This window comes from Amblyomma mixtum, chromosome 4 (assembly GCF_055824585.1).
Source record: "Amblyomma mixtum isolate Tamu chromosome 4, ASM5582458v1, whole genome shotgun sequence".
NCBI lineage: Eukaryota > Metazoa > Arthropoda > Arachnida > Ixodida > Ixodidae > Amblyomma > Amblyomma mixtum.
Genome location: NC_143015.1, coordinates 71,528,324 through 71,547,093, shown reverse-complemented (window position 1 = coordinate 71,547,093; position 18,770 = coordinate 71,528,324). Strand labels below are relative to the sequence as shown.

General features: G+C 52.5%; 3 protein-coding genes across 5 annotated transcripts in view; 1 reads left to right on the top strand and 2 right to left on the bottom strand.

Annotated features, from left to right (window-relative positions):
* snama (something that sticks like glue) overlaps positions 1–18,770 on the top strand; it is an 85,069-nt gene that overhangs the window by 43,708 nt on the left and 22,591 nt on the right. For all 3 annotated transcript variants that reach the window (XM_089586763.1, XM_089586764.1, XM_089586762.1), the window contains exons 5-10: positions 2,547–2,585; positions 6,634–6,722; positions 15,665–15,767; positions 16,259–16,377; positions 16,879–17,048; positions 17,613–18,027. In XM_089586763.1, the coding sequence (XP_089442889.1) occupies positions 2,547–2,585; positions 6,634–6,722; positions 15,665–15,767; positions 16,259–16,377; positions 16,879–17,048; positions 17,613–18,027 (935 nt within the window). The remainder of the gene's footprint in view (positions 1–2,546; positions 2,586–6,633; positions 6,723–15,664; positions 15,768–16,258; positions 16,378–16,878; positions 17,049–17,612; positions 18,028–18,770) is intronic.
* LOC149346951 (uncharacterized) lies at positions 7,536–9,096 on the bottom strand. The gene has a single exon (XM_089586766.1). It carries the CDS (start codon positions 9,094–9,096, stop codon positions 8,098–8,100), a length of 999 nt encoding a protein of 332 aa, XP_089442892.1. The 3' UTR covers positions 7,536–8,097.
* On the bottom strand, positions 12,038–14,522 carry LOC149346950 (uncharacterized). The gene has a single exon (XM_089586765.1). It carries the CDS (start codon positions 14,450–14,452, stop codon positions 12,962–12,964), a length of 1,491 nt encoding a protein of 496 aa, XP_089442891.1. The 5' UTR covers positions 14,453–14,522; the 3' UTR covers positions 12,038–12,961.

The following is an 18,770-nucleotide window of genomic DNA, read 5'->3' as shown; positions in this document are numbered from 1 at the left end:
GGTGCTGACACAAAGGTCACCCAGAGCTGATATCCTTTGGGCCTCAATTATTTCCCTCGTGGTTCGATCCTTGCTTCTTTTGAAAGTTCGGCACCTATGAAACATGGGTTTACACACTTCCTGATTTCCCTTTGTGCATTCAGAGCAGTGAAGCGGCAGGTTTTGTGTCAGCACCCCTTCTCTTGCGCTATCTGATAAAGAACGGGCGTACTTGGCAATGCGCGCGACACGTCATTAGGTTTTTTTCAATCTTTTGGCGCATTTTACCAGTTTGCCGCCTTCGCGCATCTTGCCTTATGTATATGTACATGTATTTTTCCATGAATAAATTTAGTTGTAAGTCAGCGCTGTGTGTGTCTTTTCTATCTGTGTCCCTGTCTTTCGCGCTGTTTTAAAGAAATCATGGTTCACCAACTAGCCTGCACGTCTACACTTGGAAGGACCTTATACACAGTGAATTATTTCTTGATGAGGACATCTATGTTAGGAATAGTTGTAGAGAAGTATGCTGTGTTGCACATAACTTTGCTCATGATTTATGTATGGTTTTGGGAATTTTTTTTTGCACATTTCACTTGCCCAGTCTTGTCTTGTGCCTCAGCTGTACACGACATGCATGTATGTAAACTTCACTTGGATTCCTGACACAATTTCAATTTCGTGTCAAACTGAAATTCGGAGGGCCAGTTAAAAGTGCTTGACTCCTTTCCTTAACCCTTTCAGGCATCATTTTTTGTTTTGATTGAAACCTAAATAGTATACTCAGGAAAGAGAATTTGTTATTTTTCCAGCGTGAAAGACCTGCGGGTAAATTTTTATAGCAATGTTCGAAATTACAGTCTCATATTTGTTTGGAATAGTAATTCTGATCTGTCAGGTAAGCATCTTAGGGATCATGGAATCCCTGTCTGGATAGAAATGTCGGACAACATGCTAGCTGGGTCACTGTTTTGTGAAGTATTTACTGCATTCGCTACATAGTACACAAAAAAAAACTTACTTGCAACAAGAAAGATGCTAAATTCAGCTGAAAGAATGAAATCACTCTGAAGTGTAGCGCTCTCTCAGAAAATGCTTTGTTTGCTGTGTACAGAATTGTATACAAAGTGCCTGAGAGGGTTAAGTTTACTGTCAGAAGCAGGCAGTGCAAAGCATGCAACTCTGTTAATTGTCAGGATTACTTAATTGTGTTGCTTGGGTTAAGAATATGAAAAAACAGGTTAGGTGGGTTTCTTTGTGTATATATTTATTTTACTTTGAAAATAGCTCTTTTGGGGCTTATTCGATACTCTTATTTACTCGAGTGTTCAGGAGGTAAGATAGAAGGCGTATTGCAGAGACCGAAAGTTTTTTTCTAGTAAACAGTGCTGCATCTTGTTATTCATTGTTTATTTTACAGGAGTATAGATATATATTAGTATTTTAAAGTTTATATGCTGTTGCTGACATGACATGCCCCTGGCACTATTGGCCGCACATTTTAAACATTTTTTTATTCTCTAATACTGTGCATGTGTGGTGACTATTTTTTATGGCTGAAACAAAAAAAAAAGTTGCTTTAACGTTCTTGCTGGTAATTGTGTGGGGTGGCTCAGTGTCCTGGGTTTCAGAGGCAGCCATCTATTTTCTGTTGCATGAAGCAGTGAAACTACGAAGGCAGTTCACATAAGTAGTTTACGCCTGCCATGGGCATTTTTTCTGGCTTCTGCAAAAAAAAAAATGAAGTTCAGACATTGTCAGCTTAGCTGCAATGCAAAAACACCTTTCATCTGCTTATTAAAATTACAAATGTGTTGTCAGTTTAGCCCCTTAGCTGACCGTGGTTTTGTGGCATTTATGTAGAGTTTGTCCATACAGTTTGCCGTGGGGAGTTGGAATACTGTCTGTAGAATTGTGTGGAATTGGCAAAAAAAGGACAGATAATTTGGCGCTCGTGGTTCTTGCATTATTGACCCACCGAAAGCCAAGGGGCTGGATTGTTAGACTTTCCAAACTCCGTGGAAATTCCTCCAAAATTAGTGGTTGTCTGTTCGGCCCGAAACACTGGAAACTATTTGAAATTGGCATTTTAACAGCATTGTAAAATTGTTTTAGTGTCAGTGTGGCACTGCAGCTTGTCAGCGTCCTGCTCTATCCCTTGGCCTTTCTGGATGAGAACCAGTTTGAACTTGCTCATACTGCAGACAGTTGCACGCAACTCTAGTGGTGAACCACACATGTGCTCATAATCCTGCCGTGTGTGCACTGAAACTCCCTTGGATGTCCAGGAGAGTTCCAGTGCCTATTGGGTGGTCGTTTGGCAGTGAACTTCTAGAGACACCTCTACGGGTCTACAATCAGCCTAATACTGTTCATTCTTTAATTCCTGTCTTTAATTTAATTCAGAACTTAGTGCATTTACGAGGTGTGCGCAGGACGGATGACAGTCTGCAGGGTTTGCACCCATTGTTTTGTTGCCTTCCTGGACAAGGCAGCAGTGTTGTCACCCAGTGCTTGTGAGTGTGGTCTAACCCATGCCATCTTTTTGCCCCCCTCTCTCAAAGCAGACTAGTTCTCCTGGTCGTAATTTTGAGAAGCTTACCAAGGTGAGTGACCGCGCTACCGGGCGTCCTGCATGTCTTTCTTTCTAGATGAAAGAATGTTCGGTTGAAGTGATATTGTGCTGCTTTTACGTAGGTCTCTCATCTTACACGCACAATTTAGCTTCAAAACTAGAGACTGTGTGTGAGGCATTGGGAGATGGAGGTTTGCATTAAGTCCCAGTTCTTGTACAGGTAGGGACAGTGGGCTTGCTCACATAAATGAGTTCAGTTGTTACTTCTTCACTGACGTTGAGAATGCCTCATGGGTATCTTTGCAGAGTGAGACTATTTGTAAGATGGGGAAAAAAATGTGGTTTTCTCTCACATTTATGGAGTAATCATTAGTCGAATGCGGGTAATCTGTTCCCTTTAAAATTGGAGTGACCTTTACAAAGCTGGCAAGCTGCGGAAAAACCTTCAATGGAACTAGTCTGGCTAGTTGGTTCATGCAAAGAAAAAACTGGACGAACAAGACACGGACGGCAAAGACTCACACGAACGCATTTGTGTACGTCTTTGCCTCTTCACCGTTCGTGTCTTGTTTCACGCACTTTTTTCTTTATATTGATACGGAAAAGGCATTTTTTTTTTTTTTTTTATGACCAAGGCATTCCTTCCCACCCTAGATTGTTCCGAGAAATTTGTCAGGTGTCTGTGTTCCTGAAGGAAGGAAGTTTTTACAACAAGCTTCTTCAAATTTGAAAAACTGTTCTTTTAACACTCCAGAGACGTTTTTTACCCCAGTGCTTGACACATTATAGATAGCCTTACTACAATGCACTAAGACATTTCTAGGCTAATTTCTTGCAGCTGGTCGTCTCCAGAATGCATGCACCTGCTGGGTAAGCAGTTCTGGAGTGTGTGCAGGCTTCTGTAGCCTGTTGACTGAGGGGTGGGAGACGTGTAACGAGGCCAGCCTCTCTCTCATTTGTCAATACACTGAAGCGCTTGGCATGACCCAGTGTCACGAAGTGTGGCATGCATCAGGCAGCTTCAAGGAAGCGAGTGACCAAATTTTTGCTGGCAGATGAATTTACTCTCTCTTGCTGATGATGAGCTTAGGCCACACAAGCCTTCACATGCTGCTAGACTGCCTATCTTTCTAAAATATAGTTGCAGACCTCAAATAACGGTTGCACTCTTTGTGGCACAAATATTGGAGGCTCATGATCCTCAAGGTGTTCTGTGTGCTTGAGAATATCTAGTTTCAGTTCCAGGCTATTGAGACTTGACCATTTTTACACCTGTGGTACTTTACATTTAGTGTTAGGACTATAGTCATCAGTGGTTGGTATGTTTGGAATGGTTTTCATTCGTGTTTTAGGATGCCTCTTAAGTTTTAAATGAACCATTAGCCTCCATGTGTTCTACTCAATTTGGTTGGTAATGCTGCCTGACTTAGCTTACATGGGAAACAAAAAGAGCTGTACTTGAGTAGGCTGAGCCTGTGGAGTGTCATACCTAAACTGTGCTAGTCTGGGGGTTGGTAGTGCGCAGCTGTTGTTTCTGCTTTGGTTCTTTTCCATGCTTCTTGTCCATGCATTTTGTGCAGTCTTGTCTCTGTATTGGGAGCCTTCTTTAGCTTAATTGATGGAAGGTGAAAGGGGTAGAGCTGCAGTAGAATCTTGTTACTCTCTGGCCTTGGTCCTAGCTCAAGCAACTGAAGGTGCATCTTCTTGTTGAGAGGTTACAGGTAATACCACGACTGCGTGAAACGTCTGTTCCACTTTTGCTTCCTGTTTCGTGTTGTGTATTCGTGGCTGAGCAGGTCCTTTCCATTTCACATGTCCTCCCACCAATTGTTAGCATCCACATGCCGGTTAGCACTTGTGTGCTCCTGAACGCTGACGATAGAAAGTGCTGACAAAATGGTGAAGGTAAAGCAAGGTGCGTGGCAAACAAAAAAAAAAAGCTGAAATGTGGTCTTGTTTGCGTGGTCTTGCATGTTTTCCGGTGTTGGAAGGGAAAACGAAAGGAAGCAAGACTGTACTGGTTAGCACTCTTGTGGCTTTTGATTGCTTGTGGGCCTCAACACGGTAGTTTGGATTGCTGTTTCAAGTGTGAAAACGCAGGAAGTGCAGCAAGAAGCCCGTTTTACTTTTTGCTTAGTTTTTGCGCAGAGTTGCGCTGCTTTATACTCCCACTTCATGCTTTGGCTTCTTGTTTTGAATACCTCTTTCTTTCGTCTTTCATGTTCTGAGTTGCAGCTGTGATAATCACTTAGTTACGAAGCACTAGTGTCTACAGGTAAGTTCACATTGGGAAGTCCCGTAGACTTGGAGATAGCCCATCTGAAATGAAGAAAAAATAAAATAAGGTGGGATAACTTTGTATGTGATTAAAAAAATAGTTGTAACCACTCCAGAAGCAGCAGTCTTAGGAACGTGGTTCCCACCTTGGGTTGTTCTTAGGATAGAAGGAGTTTGTTGGTTTGTCAGTTGTTTAGTTAATGGGTGCAGAGCAAGATTCCTTTTGTATTTTTGTGAAGTTGCACTTTTTGTGTACCACTTCTGTCTTCGTTGGTTCTATTCTATTAGGTATCCATTCACCATCCATTCACCATTAGGTATCCATTAGGTATCCATTCACCATGACATCTGTGGAATAGTGCAGTCTGTTAGTGTGGGTCAGTTTTTCAGCAGGTAATGTTATGCTCAAGGGCAAGGGCATCGTATAGTCAAGGGCATTGTATAGTAGGATACAAGTCAAGAATGCAGCGATGAATGCTCGTTAAAAAAGGCCTTCCAGCCAATGCCGCCGACCGGTTCTCATGACATCGCAGTTGCAGTGCAGCAGAACCTAGGCAGAAAAGAGAAGGAGACAGACCTTTGTCTCCATGCCGTGGAGCGTGGGCTCTTCAGCACTAGCTACCCTGCACCCTCTCTTCATCTTCCTCCCCTCGCTCCTCTACGTCCCAGCCCAAGAAAATTAACCTACCTAGCCTCCGCTTAATTGCTGTTGCAACGTCGTGGGAACTGGTTGATGATATTGGCTCTTTGAGGGGCATTCGCCACTACATTCTTGACTTGTATGCGACTGTATTGTGCTGGGTCTATTAGCTTTTACAGTGCCATTCTAGTGCAGTGCATGCACTACATCGGGGTTGCGTCCTTCTGATTGAGCACCCTGTTGGCAGAGACTGCCATCCACTCGAGCGTTCATCCCGTTCTTTCTGCTTGCTGGCACACCTGTATGTAAATTGGCGCTTGTGCTTACATGGCCAAGCTTGCAAAAGACTTGTATTGTTGGGCTTTTTTGTAGCATTCTGTAAATGGTGGTCTGTTGCTGGTTTTTAAATTTATTATTGTGGATGGTCAGAGGTTGGAACAGTGCATAGTTCAGCTGTTTCTGTCTGCCTTTGGGTGATACACCTATCATCATTTGGGAACATTGTTATAGTCAGACTGTGTTGATGGGCTTTTGTTGGCCCAACTTGTGACAGAAAAGTCTGCTGCTTAAGTTATAATTTCATGAAAGGAGGGTGGGGTCGTATTACCCAACGGTACAGAATCAAGATTGCATCAATCTTATGAAAGGGCACTGCAGAGGGATGGAAACTTGGGCAAGTTGGTAGGGATCCGTTACATTGCAGCTTCTTGGTGCTGCAGCATAAGAGAGTAGTAATTAACGCCAAGAACGCCAACCCCTGCTACTCAACTGCAGCTTAGTTGCGCACATTCATTAAAGCATGCACTTATCAGTATTGTTCATGTCAGACTGACAGATGGGAAGTAGTGAGGGACAGGATGGTTATAGCTTTAGGATGTATGGATGCTCACTTGATTAGGCCTGAGAGATGCAGTAAAGCGCATTTTGCTGGTGGTAAGGTGGTGGGGCCTGTGTGCATGTATCAAGTCGTGTAATCTCTGTTAATTTTGTGCCAGATCTTCTTTGGATCGGATCCTACTTTCCCGAGGCAGTGACAAGGGATGCGAGTTAGGCGCCATCGGCTACCAGTTTTAATTTGCCGAGGTTGGTTAAGTGTTTGCCCGACTCATTGCTTCCTCCTCCTTCCTTCTTTTTTTTTCCTTTTTTGTGACTGTGGCTGCAGACTGCAGACTTGGCCAACTCGACAGCCAGCGAGGATGACAAGATCAAGGCCATGATGTTGATGTCCTCCCAGGAGTACGACCCTTCCAAGTAAGCAGTTGTCCTTCAGATATTTCTCCTTTCCCTCGTTCCGTCTTGCGTAAGATTTGGTGGCTCCTTTGCTTAGCCCAAGGAGCACAGATAATTGGCCCAGTATTGGAGACTGGTGACTCCATTGTGGTCCTATGTGGGACTGGCCTTTGCCGATACATTTCCAGTATTGAGCCGATTAATTAAGCTGCTGAGGTTTGTGGGTACCTCCCTTAGTCCCTCCGCGCACGGGGTCAGCACGTAGCCCAAGAGTGGGCTTCCTTACATGTCCCGAGGCGTGCGAAGAGAGAGACCCACTGCGTGGTTCGAGCACCGAGCCGTAAGGGGACCGGTCTGCTCTTGCCGCGCTCGTGCGCTCTCAATCCAAGAGCAGTAGCACGTTTGCAGCACACGTATTTATTGTGCTGACAACAGCGGTACACTTATACACAAGCACTGCATGCGGCACTCCTTTCGCCCGTGCGCACCTGGCATCCACCACCACCCGACAGCGGGCCGCGACGATGCGCGCGCAGACCGGTGCGGCGGGAAAACTCTAGTGAGAGCCGCGCTGACTCGGGTCAGCGGCGGCGGTTACTCGGCGGGTTTCGCCGGGCGCTCGCAGGTTCCGCAAGAGCGGGGCGCGAGGCTCTCGGCTTGCGATGTTCGGGACCTGTGCGACAAGGCACGCGTATGGCCGTCGGCAAAGGCCTCGGGGACAGCGAATATTGGTCGCTCACGTACCTTATCGCTTGCGTCGGCCCGTGTTCCGCCCTCGACGCACGCCCGTCACCAACTCTCCCGCGCTTCCGCAACCCGCTCCCGAACAGCACAACTTCGCCCCTACGTCACACCCCCGCAACCCAATCAGCGGACCACGTAGCACGACCCCCCGTGGAGTGCAGCCGGGATCCCCGCGAGACCGGAGGGCTCAGCGGGTGGTTAGGCAGCGTCCAGAGCCGTACCGCGCCTCCGCTAGAGGACAGGGTTTCGCAGCAGTCGAAAAGGAGCAGCACAGGCTGCCCTCGAGACAGCGCGAATCCCCACATCCCTCTCTCCTTAAGTGCCCTGGTCGGTCTGGAAAGCCAGCCGTATGTCCGTCGACAGACGCGCAATGGCACTGCAAGGAGGAGTCCTTCCACCAGCCTCCCTTTTCCCCTTGCCCTTACGCGCTACGCTACATGGTATATATATGAATGAATACAAAATGCATAAATATAATGGAAAAACGATAACAAAAGCAACAGGCGGTGATATAATATATGCATGCCAATAATAGAGGATAACATCCACTCCGGATTATACAGTGCTATAAAAAATGATTAGTCACTAGACAAAGGAGAAACAAACAAATGAAATACATTACTGAAATATAACAAAAAAAACTGTCCTGGCCCTAAATCGCGTCCATCGGCTGCCCAGCGTCAGCGGCGCTTGCGCCGGTCACCTCCCTCACCACCAAGGGCCGCTCCTCCGCGGCCACCAGCGCCGCAAACGCCGGGTCCACCTCCATCCGGCCGCGCACCATCGCCGCCAGCTCCTCGTTGGACATCGCCGATGCCGGCTCGCAGGGCACTGCAGGGACATCGGTGGTCACCCTGGCCTCGGGATGCAGGCGCCCGGTGTAGTGCGACTCGTGAATGACGAGCGCATCGCACGCCTCGCAGGTGACCGCGTCCGGAGGAATGGGCATGTGGGCGCCGCCCGATTCCGCCTCCCGCTCGGTGATCGTGAAGCCCCGAAATGGGAAGGGCACATGGAGCTGGCCCCGCTCCACTCTTCGCTGGGCGGTCCAGGGTCTGGCCGATACGTATGACAACGGCGGCGAGGCACCGTCCTGACAGGCCCAGGTGGCGACACACCGCTTCCTCAGGCCGCCGCCTGCTCGCCTCCGTAGAAAAGCCGGGGCCGCCAACTTCGCTCCGGGCGCCCCGGGCATCCGTCTCCTCTGCCGGCCACCCCGGCGGCGACGACGATTGGGAAGATGGCCGGGTCCGGTGGGCATCGGCAGCGGTGGTATAGGCGACATCACGGCGACTTCACTCCTAGCAAGCCTGGCGTAGTCCTTCAAGCTCGTGCACAGAGGGACCACTGGCGAAGCGAGGCGGTCTCCGCGGGGCCCGAGCCCGCTTCCGCGCCAGGAGAAACCCGGAGGAGGGAGGGACCGGCGATCCCACGGCTTACGCTGAAGCTGGACAGCCCTACACCCCCCCCCCCCCTCTTCACTGTACACACACACACACACCAGAGAAACTAAACACACATGAAACAACCGAAGAGAGAACTGTTCCGCATGCACATATATACAAATGCGCGCGCCCGCCGGTCTGAGAAAATTCTCGGAACGGGCGAGCGCTCGCTGAGGTTGGCAGGGACGAGCCAGGCGTTGTCCCATTACTCGAAGGGTCCGGAGTCAAGGACGCGCTGTCTCTATGGTGCACGGCTCCTGAGAGGGTAGCGGTGCGGTGGCCGAAAGTGGTCGGACGCACAAGGCATGCTCTGTGGCTTGGACGCGAGGTCACTGGGCCCCGGCGTCGACTCATGCGGCCTACAGTGGTAGGCTTTCAAGTCAGCGATATGAACGCGGCCTCGGGTGCGCCCCGTTTGGGGATCCACCAGCTCATACACAAGGGGAGAAAACCGTTTCTCCACCCGGTAGGGCCCCAGCCACTTAGGAGCCAAAGTCGCGGAAAACCCTTTGCTGGCATCACTGAGGGCATGGTTGCGTTTGAGCACTAAGTCACCTGCCTGAAAGCAGACGTTTCGGTGGCTTTTGTCATACTGAGCCTTCTGCTGGGCTCGAGCGGCACCCAGGCTTTTCCGCGCCCTACGAAGGGCTTGCGCTAGCCTGGTGCGAAGCTGCGCCGCGTACGAAGAACGCTCCCCCGGCGCACTCTCAACCCCTTCTTGGCGCTGCGTCACAACAGTGAGAGGATTTGCCAGCTCTCTCCCAAAAGTGAGAAATGCGGGGGAGAAACCTGTAGAACGATTCTCCGCAGTCCGGATTGCGAACGCGAGCTCGTTTAGGTGGTCTGCCCAATCCTTCTGGCTCTGGGCAAAGGCCGTGAGCATCGACTTTACGGTGCGATTGCAGCGTTCCGTCAGATTAGACTGGGGGTGGTAGGGCGACGTGAGGCGATGCTCTATCCGAAAGGAAGAGCACGTCTCGCGAAACACCCGAGCCGTGAAGTACGACGCGTTGTCCGTGATCAGGCGCTCCGGAAAGCCAAAACGCGTGAAAACTTCCATCAGCTTGTCTAGCACAGCCCGGGCCGTCACCTTACGGAGTGGAAAAAGCTCCACCCACTTAGTAAAGTGATCGACCACTACCAACAGGTGCTGAAAGCCCTGCTTACTTCTAGGGAAAGGCCCCATTAAGTCGCAGGCAGCGTACTGCCACGGCCGCTGACTGTCAATCGGTTGCATCAATCCCGGTGGGCGGCCACCGCGAGATTTCACCGTCTGACAGACATGGCAGGTCCGACAATAGCGGAAAATGTCCCGCTTCATGCCGGGCCAGGTGACAGTGCGGCTGAGTCTTGCAAAGACCTTTGAGCCGCTCAAATGTCCGGCCAGTGGCTCGTCGTGAGCATAATGCAAAGTGGCGCATCTCAGACTTTTGGGTACCACTACCTTAAACGGATCAATGGACTCATCGTCGGTAGCGATATACCTCAGCACGAGCCCATCCGGGTCCAGCAGGAACGAATCCTCGGGGCTGCCAGCAATGCAAGCTGGCTTGGGCCCTTCCGCACTCGTTGCAACGCCAGCAACGTTACGGCGCTCTGTCTCAACCAAACGACTTCTAATCTCTCTACAGAAAGAATCGGCCTGCTGGGCCCTCAGGAGCTCTTCCCGGCTGAATATGATTGCGGTATCCCCGACGGGGGAGCCGCTTCCATTACAGTTAGACGGAGACGAAGCAAAGGCGTGGTTCTCCTTCATCGCGGTGCCGGGCTTGCCCAAAAAGGGGGGGCCCTTCGGCACGCGCAAGGTGGCTGCGCCCTCACAGGAGGGGACAGCCCGTCCAAAGCTTTGCGAGTCATTCGTTTTTGTCTGACACTTGCGTATCCCACTTAGTGCACAGACCCTGTCAGCCCCTCCACGGGGGGAGGCAGCCTCCGCGTAGCTCTTTCTGCTAACCGTCCCATTCCCGCGCTCTGTCCGCGCTCGTGAGGCATCGCCTTCCCCAAATGAGGGAGGACACTCTCTCTCCACGTCGACCCCCTCTTCGCTCGTCCGAACTGGCGGAACAACTTTTCCTCCCTCCCGCCTGCCTCCGGCAATGGCGGTGGCAGGCAGAGGGGCGCGCGATAGCGCGTCTGCAACGACGTTTGTGCTCCCCTTTCGGTACTGCACCGAAAAGTCGTAGTGCTGTACGAGGAGCGCCCAGCGCGCCAGTCGGCCCGCGGGTTCTCGAAGCCTCATGAGCCAGCTGAGTGCGCTGTGGTCGGTCTGCACAATGAACTTCGTGCCGTCCAAATAGACGTCGAACTTGCGCAGAGCGAACACGATTGCTAGGCACTCCTTTTCAGTAACAGAATAATTCTTCTCCGCGGGGAGCAAAGAGCGGCTGGCAAAGGCCAGTGGGTGCAGAACGCCATCATATTCCTGGAGGAGGACAGCTCCCAGTCCCAGATCACTCGCGTCCGTCTGAACAACGAACTCTCTGGTCAGGTCAGGCAACCTGAGCTGCGCCGTCTCGGCAATGGCACGAGACAAGGCGCGAAACGCTTGTTCTTGCTCAGGGCCCCAGTGCCACTCGACAGCCTTGCCCAACAGCTTTGTTAGCGGAGCCTGGAGTTTGGCACAGGACGGAATGAATGACCGATAAAAATTGGCCATTCCTAGGAAGCGACGAAGGTCGCGCACGTCCTTGGGCACGGAAAAATCCAGGATCGCCTTGAGCTTCTCCGAGTTTGGTTCAATGGAACCTCCGCCCAGTGTGAACCCAAGTAACTGCACTTGAGTTTGCGCCACCTGCGCTTTCGCCGGGTTCAGAGTCATACCCGCTGCATTGAGTCTCTGCAAAATGTCTCCAACGTGCTTAATGTGGTCGTCAAACGTGCGCGAGTATATTACAATGTCGTCGAGATAACACATCGCATGCGACCATTTTGAGTCGCCAAGTACCCTGTCCATTAACCTTTGGAAGGTGGCTGGCGCATTGCACAGCCCGAAAGGCATCCTTTCGAATTGAAACAAGCCCCGATGGCAGGTAAAGGCGGTCTTGGCTTGGTCTTCGGGCTCCATTTTTACCTGAAGGTAGCCCTTGGCGGCGTCAAGCGTAGTAAAATACTTTGCCGCCCCCAAGTTACCGACTATGGACTCAGTGGTGGGCAGCGGATATGCATCTTTCCGGGTGAGCGCGTTCAGTCGGCGGTAATCGACGCACAAGCGAAAACTACCATCTTTCTTTGGGACAAGAACGACTGGAGATGCCCAGGGGCTATCTGAGCGTTTGACGACCCCGGTTGCCAGCATTTCATCTAGCACTCCATCGATAGCCCGCCTTTTGGACAGACTAACTGGCCTGGGGTTGCTCTTCAAGGGAAGCGCGTCTCCGGTCTCGATCTTGTGGCGCACTAGGTCGGTACAACCTGGCTCGTCGGTGAACAGCTCTTCATACCGGAAGAGCAAGTCTGACATGCGAGCCTTCTGTTCCCGATCCAGCGCAACTGCACTAGCCACCAAAGGGTGGACGCCCCCATCTTGCACAGGCGCGCGCCTCCGCTGAACTACGGACGCGATTCCCTCGCCGGCCCCGCTTCCCACAACACTGCGAGGAGGAGGTGCCCGCCCCGAGGGGGCAATAACACGAGCCGAGGGTGGGCTGGCGAAAGGTTTCAAGGGGGACACAGGGCCGATCCGGTAGCCACCGTTCGCAATGTCTACCACGATCCGCGACTTACGAAGAAAGTCGCGCCCAAGAATCACGGGAACAGTCAGTCCGGGAAGGTGAATAAAGCGAAAGCGCCCCACTCTCCCGCCCCATCTGACCATCAGCCTCACCGCGCCAGCCGCATGGGCGGCGCCGCTGGCAAGGCTAAAAGTCGCTCGGCACTCTCTCATACGAACGGAACGTTGCTGTAAGAGGGAGGCAACTTCGTCCCCAAACAAGGAGGCACTGGCCCCCGTGTCTAGAAGCGCCGCGACTTCACAACCCCCAATTGTGACATTGATGAACGGAGCTGGCATGTCGGAGGGCAGGCCAGCACGGCATACGGAGGGAACAGCAATTATCTCGGTCGAGCGTGTCCTCACACCCGACCCCCGACCCCGTTTCCCTGCTGGACGGGCTCACTTGTGCACAGACGAGAGATGTGGCCCAGCTCGCCACATTGGAAGCACCGCACTCCGCGTGCAGGCATGTCTCCGCGTCTTGGAAATGCCCCCTCCCGCCTGGTGCACCCCGCTGAGCGGCCTTCCGGCCGTTTCGGGAATGTGTCCCCTTGTCCCCCGCCGTGCCCAGGGGCTCGACTTTTGTTCGGACTAGCAGTAGCGGTGGCACTGCTTGCACGCCGGTGAAAAGTAAACGGGTCAAGAGCGCGTTCACTTAATTTCCACTCTTGGCGGGTGTCCGCGCCGACTGCGCACACAGCTTGGGCAGAAGCATCATAGCGTGCATAGGAGGAAGCCCCTGTCCACGCGCAGCGGGGCTCCACTGCTTCGCTGGCAGGCGGTGGAGGGCGGTATGCGCGCATGGCGAGGATGTCGCCTTGTATGCGCTTGGCCTCCGCAGCCAGCTCATCCAGGTCGCGAAACCGACCGCCACGCAAGTAGGCCGCAAATGTGGGATGCGCCTGCCTAACAACTCTTTCGACACGCTCGTCGTTTGAGGCAGTCGGCTCGGCGATCTGGAAAAGATCCTCCATTGTCCGCACATACTCGAGCAATGACTCGTCAGGCGCCTGCGTACGCAGCTCAAGCTCTCGCCGCATCCTACGGTGGTAGTCTACAGGCAAGAATTCCCGACGGAGAGCCGCCTTGAACTCATCGAGCGTGGTTGCTCGGCGACCGGAAAGCCGGTACCATTGCGCTGCTCGCTCCACAAGGGCAACAGGCACGATACGCGTGAGCATCTCGCGGTCATCCAGTGCTACCGCAGCCTGGTAGTGCGTCAGACTTTCGATAAAGTCAGTTACGCTGACCGTGTCGGCGTACCCACGGTATGTTGGGACGGCCACCTTTAACGCCGGCCGCGAGTGCTTGGATGCCTCCAGGGAAGCCTGAAGAGCGCCCGATAAGGACTGTATTAGCCGCGTCGCGTCCTGCAGCAACGCTGATGCGTCTGGTACGGGCGCTCCACTGAGAGCTCCCGCCTTTTGGGCCTTAGCATGCTCGGGATCCACAAGCAGCTGCGCCATCTCTTCCGCCTGCCTCGAGCTCGCAGGAACATCAGGCACGACCAATTCCTCGCTCCGTACTAGCGGGCTAGCAGCCATTTGCTCGGTAGTGCGGGCCTCTCTGTGTTCCTCATTAGCCAGCGGCGTGTTCGGCAATCTGCCTTCCTCCATCAAGGATTGCAGCCCTAAATTACCTATCTCTCCCTCCAGCGGACTAAAACCGGAGCGAACGGGTGTCGAGGAGACGCCTTGCGCTTGCTCCGTTAGTTCCGACACTGCAGCCCGTTGGGCTGCTGATTCCGCTCTCCCCGACATTACAACATCACCAGCGACGATAGAGTTTTCCCACTGGGCGACGTTCGCGAGAAACGTCAAAGGTGACGCCTCCCTAAAACTGGAGAACATGGCGCGGGAAGCTGGTCACACCGGTTCTCGGCTCGTTGTGCGTGGCAGCAATTGCACAGGCAGTCGCGGCCCCACGTTGGGCGCCAGAAATGTGGGTACCTCCCTTAGTCCCTCCGCGCACGGGGTCAGCACGTAGCCCAAGAGTGGGCTTCCTTACATGTCCCGAGGCGTGCGAAGAGAGAGACCCACTGCGTGGTTCGAGCACCGAGCCGTAAGGGGACCGGTCTGCTCTTGCCGCGCTCGTGCGCTCTCAATCCAAGAGCAGTAGCACGTTTGCAGCACACGTATTTATTGTGCTGACAACAGCGGTACACTTATACACAAGCACTGCATGCGGCACTCCTTTCGCCCGTGCGCACCTGGCATCCACCACCACCCGACAGCGGGCCGCGACGATGCGCGCGCAGACCGGTGCGGCGGGAAAACTCTAGTGAGAGCCGCGCTGACTCGGGTCAGCGGCGGCGGTTACTCGGCGGGTTTCGCCGGGCGCTCGCAGGTTCCGCAAGAGCGGGGCGCGAGGCTCTCGGCTTGCGATGTTCGGGACCTGTGCGACAAGGCACGCGTATGGCCGTCGGCAAAGGCCTCGGGGACAGCGAATATTGGTCGCTCACGTACCTTATCGCTTGCGTCGGCCCGTGTTCCGCCCTCGACGCACGCCCGTCACCAACTCTCCCGCGCTTCCGCAACCCGCTCCCGAACAGCACAACTTCGCCCCTACGTCACACCCCCGCAACCCAATCAGCGGACCACGTAGCACGACCCCCCGTGGAGTGCAGCCGGGATCCCCGCGAGACCGGAGGGCTCAGCGGGTGGTTAGGCAGCGTCCAGAGCCGTACCGCGCCTCCGCTAGAGGACAGGGTTTCGCAGCAGTCGAAAAGGAGCAGCACAGGCTGCCCTCGAGACAGCGCGAATCCCCACAGGTTGCATCCAGCCGCAATTTCATGCAGGGTGCCTTTGTGCTCAGGCTGTGAGAGCCATACCGTGCACAAGATGCCTCTTAGTCTCAGGGGGGGGGGGGGGGGGGGGGGCAATCACTGTTGGTGTCGGGAATGGTAGAGAAGTTGGCCGAACTTGCACCAACTTCTGAAGCGGAGAGCAGCTTTGAAGAGGGAGGAAAAAAATGTGGTCGTTGTTTATGCTAGGTTGTTGTGGCTTTGTTTGTATAGTTCTTTAGTATTTTGAAGGCTCTGATCCGCGGCCATTTTGTTGCAGGTACGTGAAGAGCCGCAGCATGACAGGTCCCCTGCCGCCAAACTACACCTGCTTCCGGTGTGGCAAGAGTGGCCACTGGATCAAGAACTGCCCCACCAACAATGTGAGTCATCAGTCATCGCTAGCTTTTTGCAGCTGTATTGAAGTCCACCCGGTGAAATTGAGCTTGTTGGCTTGGGGGCGAGCAAGTTCATTTAGTCATGATGCATGACCAATGGTAAATGCTTAGCTGCAGTGGATTCACCATGTCTGAATGCAACTGGGATTTTGAACTGGGCTTTTGTTTAGTTTACGTATAAGCATGGTGACATGTTGACCGTTGTGACTGGCATCAGAGCTTTTACCAATTCTGTGGTGGTGAGCAAACGTGGTGCTGGTGATGACTGTGTGAATTTCCTTTTGTGAGCATCTCTGCAGAAAACCTGTTGGTTTCTGTCAAGGGCAACATTCTGAGTTATGGTACTCCTGTGGAGCTATTGCACGCTGATCAGGGTGTCTGTAGAGCTATTTTGTTCTGCATCATGATGCAGGAGACTGAAGCACTGCATTATTGCTGCCACGCCTGTTTTGCTTGACCGTGTCGCTCTTTTCCAGATTGAGGTGAAGCGGAGCACCGGCATCCCACGCAGCTTCATGGTGACTGTGGATGGTCCTGACCACAAGGGCGCGCTGCTCACCAGCACGGGCGAGTTCGCCGTGCCGCTCATCGACCAGTAAGTTCGATTTGTATCGGTAGCTGTGAGTGTCCATTCGCGCAGTGCCCTCTGTTTTTGGATAGGCCCTTTACTGCTCAAATGTGTGCTCATCTTTCGGAGTTGTCTTGATACAGTTGACGCAAATTAACGGATTGTACGCTAGCTTCGGCTTGTTGGTACTGCAACTTCATGCAAGCATGCACATGAAGACGTGCAGAGAAAAGACCAGTTGAATGTAGCACAGTGTTAATCTGGCCTTCTTTTTGTCGCTGCCATTGTGCATACTATTATTTGAAAAGGCTGACACTCGGTTCTGCAAAGTGTGAATTGGTACGTCCCTAGTGGCTCGCCTTGTTGGCGAGGGTAGCCAGGCAGGATATGGAGTAAGAGACGTAGTTTTGTCGAGGCAGCAGTGATGAACTTGCGCCGTCAGTGCCATCCTTTGCACTAGCGTTGTACTTTCTATGTACTGCCGGTCCAGGAGAACTGACGTGCGTTTGTGTGTGTGTGCATGTGCAGTGAGGCCTACAAGGAGGTGAAGAAGGAGAAGCCGCCCTTTGTGCGGGAGCCCACGCCAGAGCCCGTGCAGGAGCCCCAGCTGCCGGATGAGCTGCTCTGCATGATCTGCCACGACCTGCTGCAGGACGCTGTGCTCATTCCTTGCTGCGGCAACAGCTTCTGCGACGACTGTGAGTGGAGGGGGACTCGTATCAACTGAGTTCTGAAATGTAACATGCTGTCAAGAGCCATTTGATGAGATAGTAACGTAGGAATAAACTAAATTGTAAACCTGCTTTAAAAAAAGAGGCGTTTCACAGCAAACGCATTTCCCTCCATCTTAGGTTGGTTCTGGGGAAAAATGCATGTGTAGGTTTTGTCATGTGTCCTTAAGTTTCCAAAAGAAGGAAATGATTTAAGTACACATTACTTTGGTAAACTTTGTGTTTGAAGACAATGCATGGGCATTTTAATATCCCAGTATTTGGTGCGTGGTAGCCTTAGCTCCTTACATGCCATAAAACCCAATGCTCACTCTCCGACCTTTTAATCCCTCTAATTTCCAAATGCAGATTGTGAAGAATGTAATTGGAGTGCATTTACAAAAATGCTGTAGCTGCTCTGAAAACCTGTCTGGTATACCTTGTGCTGAACAGTTTGAAATTCAGAGATTTTTTTCTTTGTGACCCGAGGCTGGTTGCCGGATCTGTTGCTGTTACGGCAGCTAATGCTTAGCCGCTCCCTTGTTCCACCAGGCGTACGCCAAGCCCTGCTGGACTCGGAGCAGCACGAGTGCCCCGTGTGCCACGAGACGGACATCTCGCCCAACAACCTCATCCCCAACCGCTTCCTGCGCACCGCGGTGCTCAACTTCAAGAACGAGACTGGATACACGCGCGTCCGGCGTGGGCAGGTGCCGTCTTCCGCTGCCGCCGCACCGCCCGCAGCCGCGACCTCGTCCCCGCGAGTCGGGGGTGTGGCGGAAGGCTCAGCCACTCCTCCTCCGGTGGCACGACCTGAGGAACGGGATGCAGAGAAGAGGTCGCCTGCGAAGGGTGTCCCCCCAGTGAGTGGCGACGGCGGAGATGTGGTTGACACGACACCGTCCTTGGATGCCGTGGCAGCACCCGCGGGGTCGGATGACGCCAGCCGCAGCCCGCCTGCTGTTGGGTGAGCAACTGCCTTGCCTTTGCTTTCAACTTTCAGACTGGCAGGAACATTGCACTCAGTCTGCATTTCATTATCTTCCTTGGAAGAAAACCATCTCTTCTGTGCTCTTTTTCTTGTTCTTCACTTCACTTGTGACCATAAAGGCCGCCGCGGTGGCTCAGTGGTTGTGGTGCTCGGCTGCTGACCTGAAAGGTGCGGGTTCGATCCCAGCCGTGGCAGTCAAATTTTGATGGAGGCGAAATTCTAGAGGCCCGTGTACTGTGCTATGTCAGTGCACGTTAAAGAACCCCAGGTGGTCGAAATTTTCAGAGCCCTCCACTACGGCGTCCCTCATAGCCTGAGTTGGTTTGGGACGTTAAACCCCCATAAATCATAAACCAAACTTGTTGCCCTAAAGGCCTTCGTAGGAGGGCATTACATCAGGGCTGCGGTGCGTAATGATGCGAAAAAAATAACTACAGAAACATTTTTCAGCATGTTTTGCACGTGGAAAAGCGTGCATTGTGCAGTTGGGAGCAGTTCTGTTTGTTTTTGCCGCTTGCCTTGTTATAGCCAAAACTGGATGTAACAAACCTCCACGTAGCGAGTTCCTCGATATTACGAAACCTCTCAATTCCCTAACGCCGCCCCTATTGAAGCGCGTGTATTAGTGAAATCGTATAATGAAGGCTTTGCAGAGGGTTGACCTTGATGCAGTGAACTGACTGCACCATTACCTTTTACGTAGTGGGGCATTAGAAATT

Bases quoted from the DNA above. Each gene is read 5' to 3' on its own strand.
- LOC149346951 (XM_089586766.1), bottom strand. From the start codon at position 9,096: ATGGGACAACGCCTGGCTCGTCCCTGCCAACCTCAGCGAGCGCTCGCC.
- LOC149346950 (XM_089586765.1), bottom strand. From the start codon at position 14,452: ATGTTCTCCAGTTTTAGGGAGGCGTCACCTTTGACGTTTCTCGCGAAC.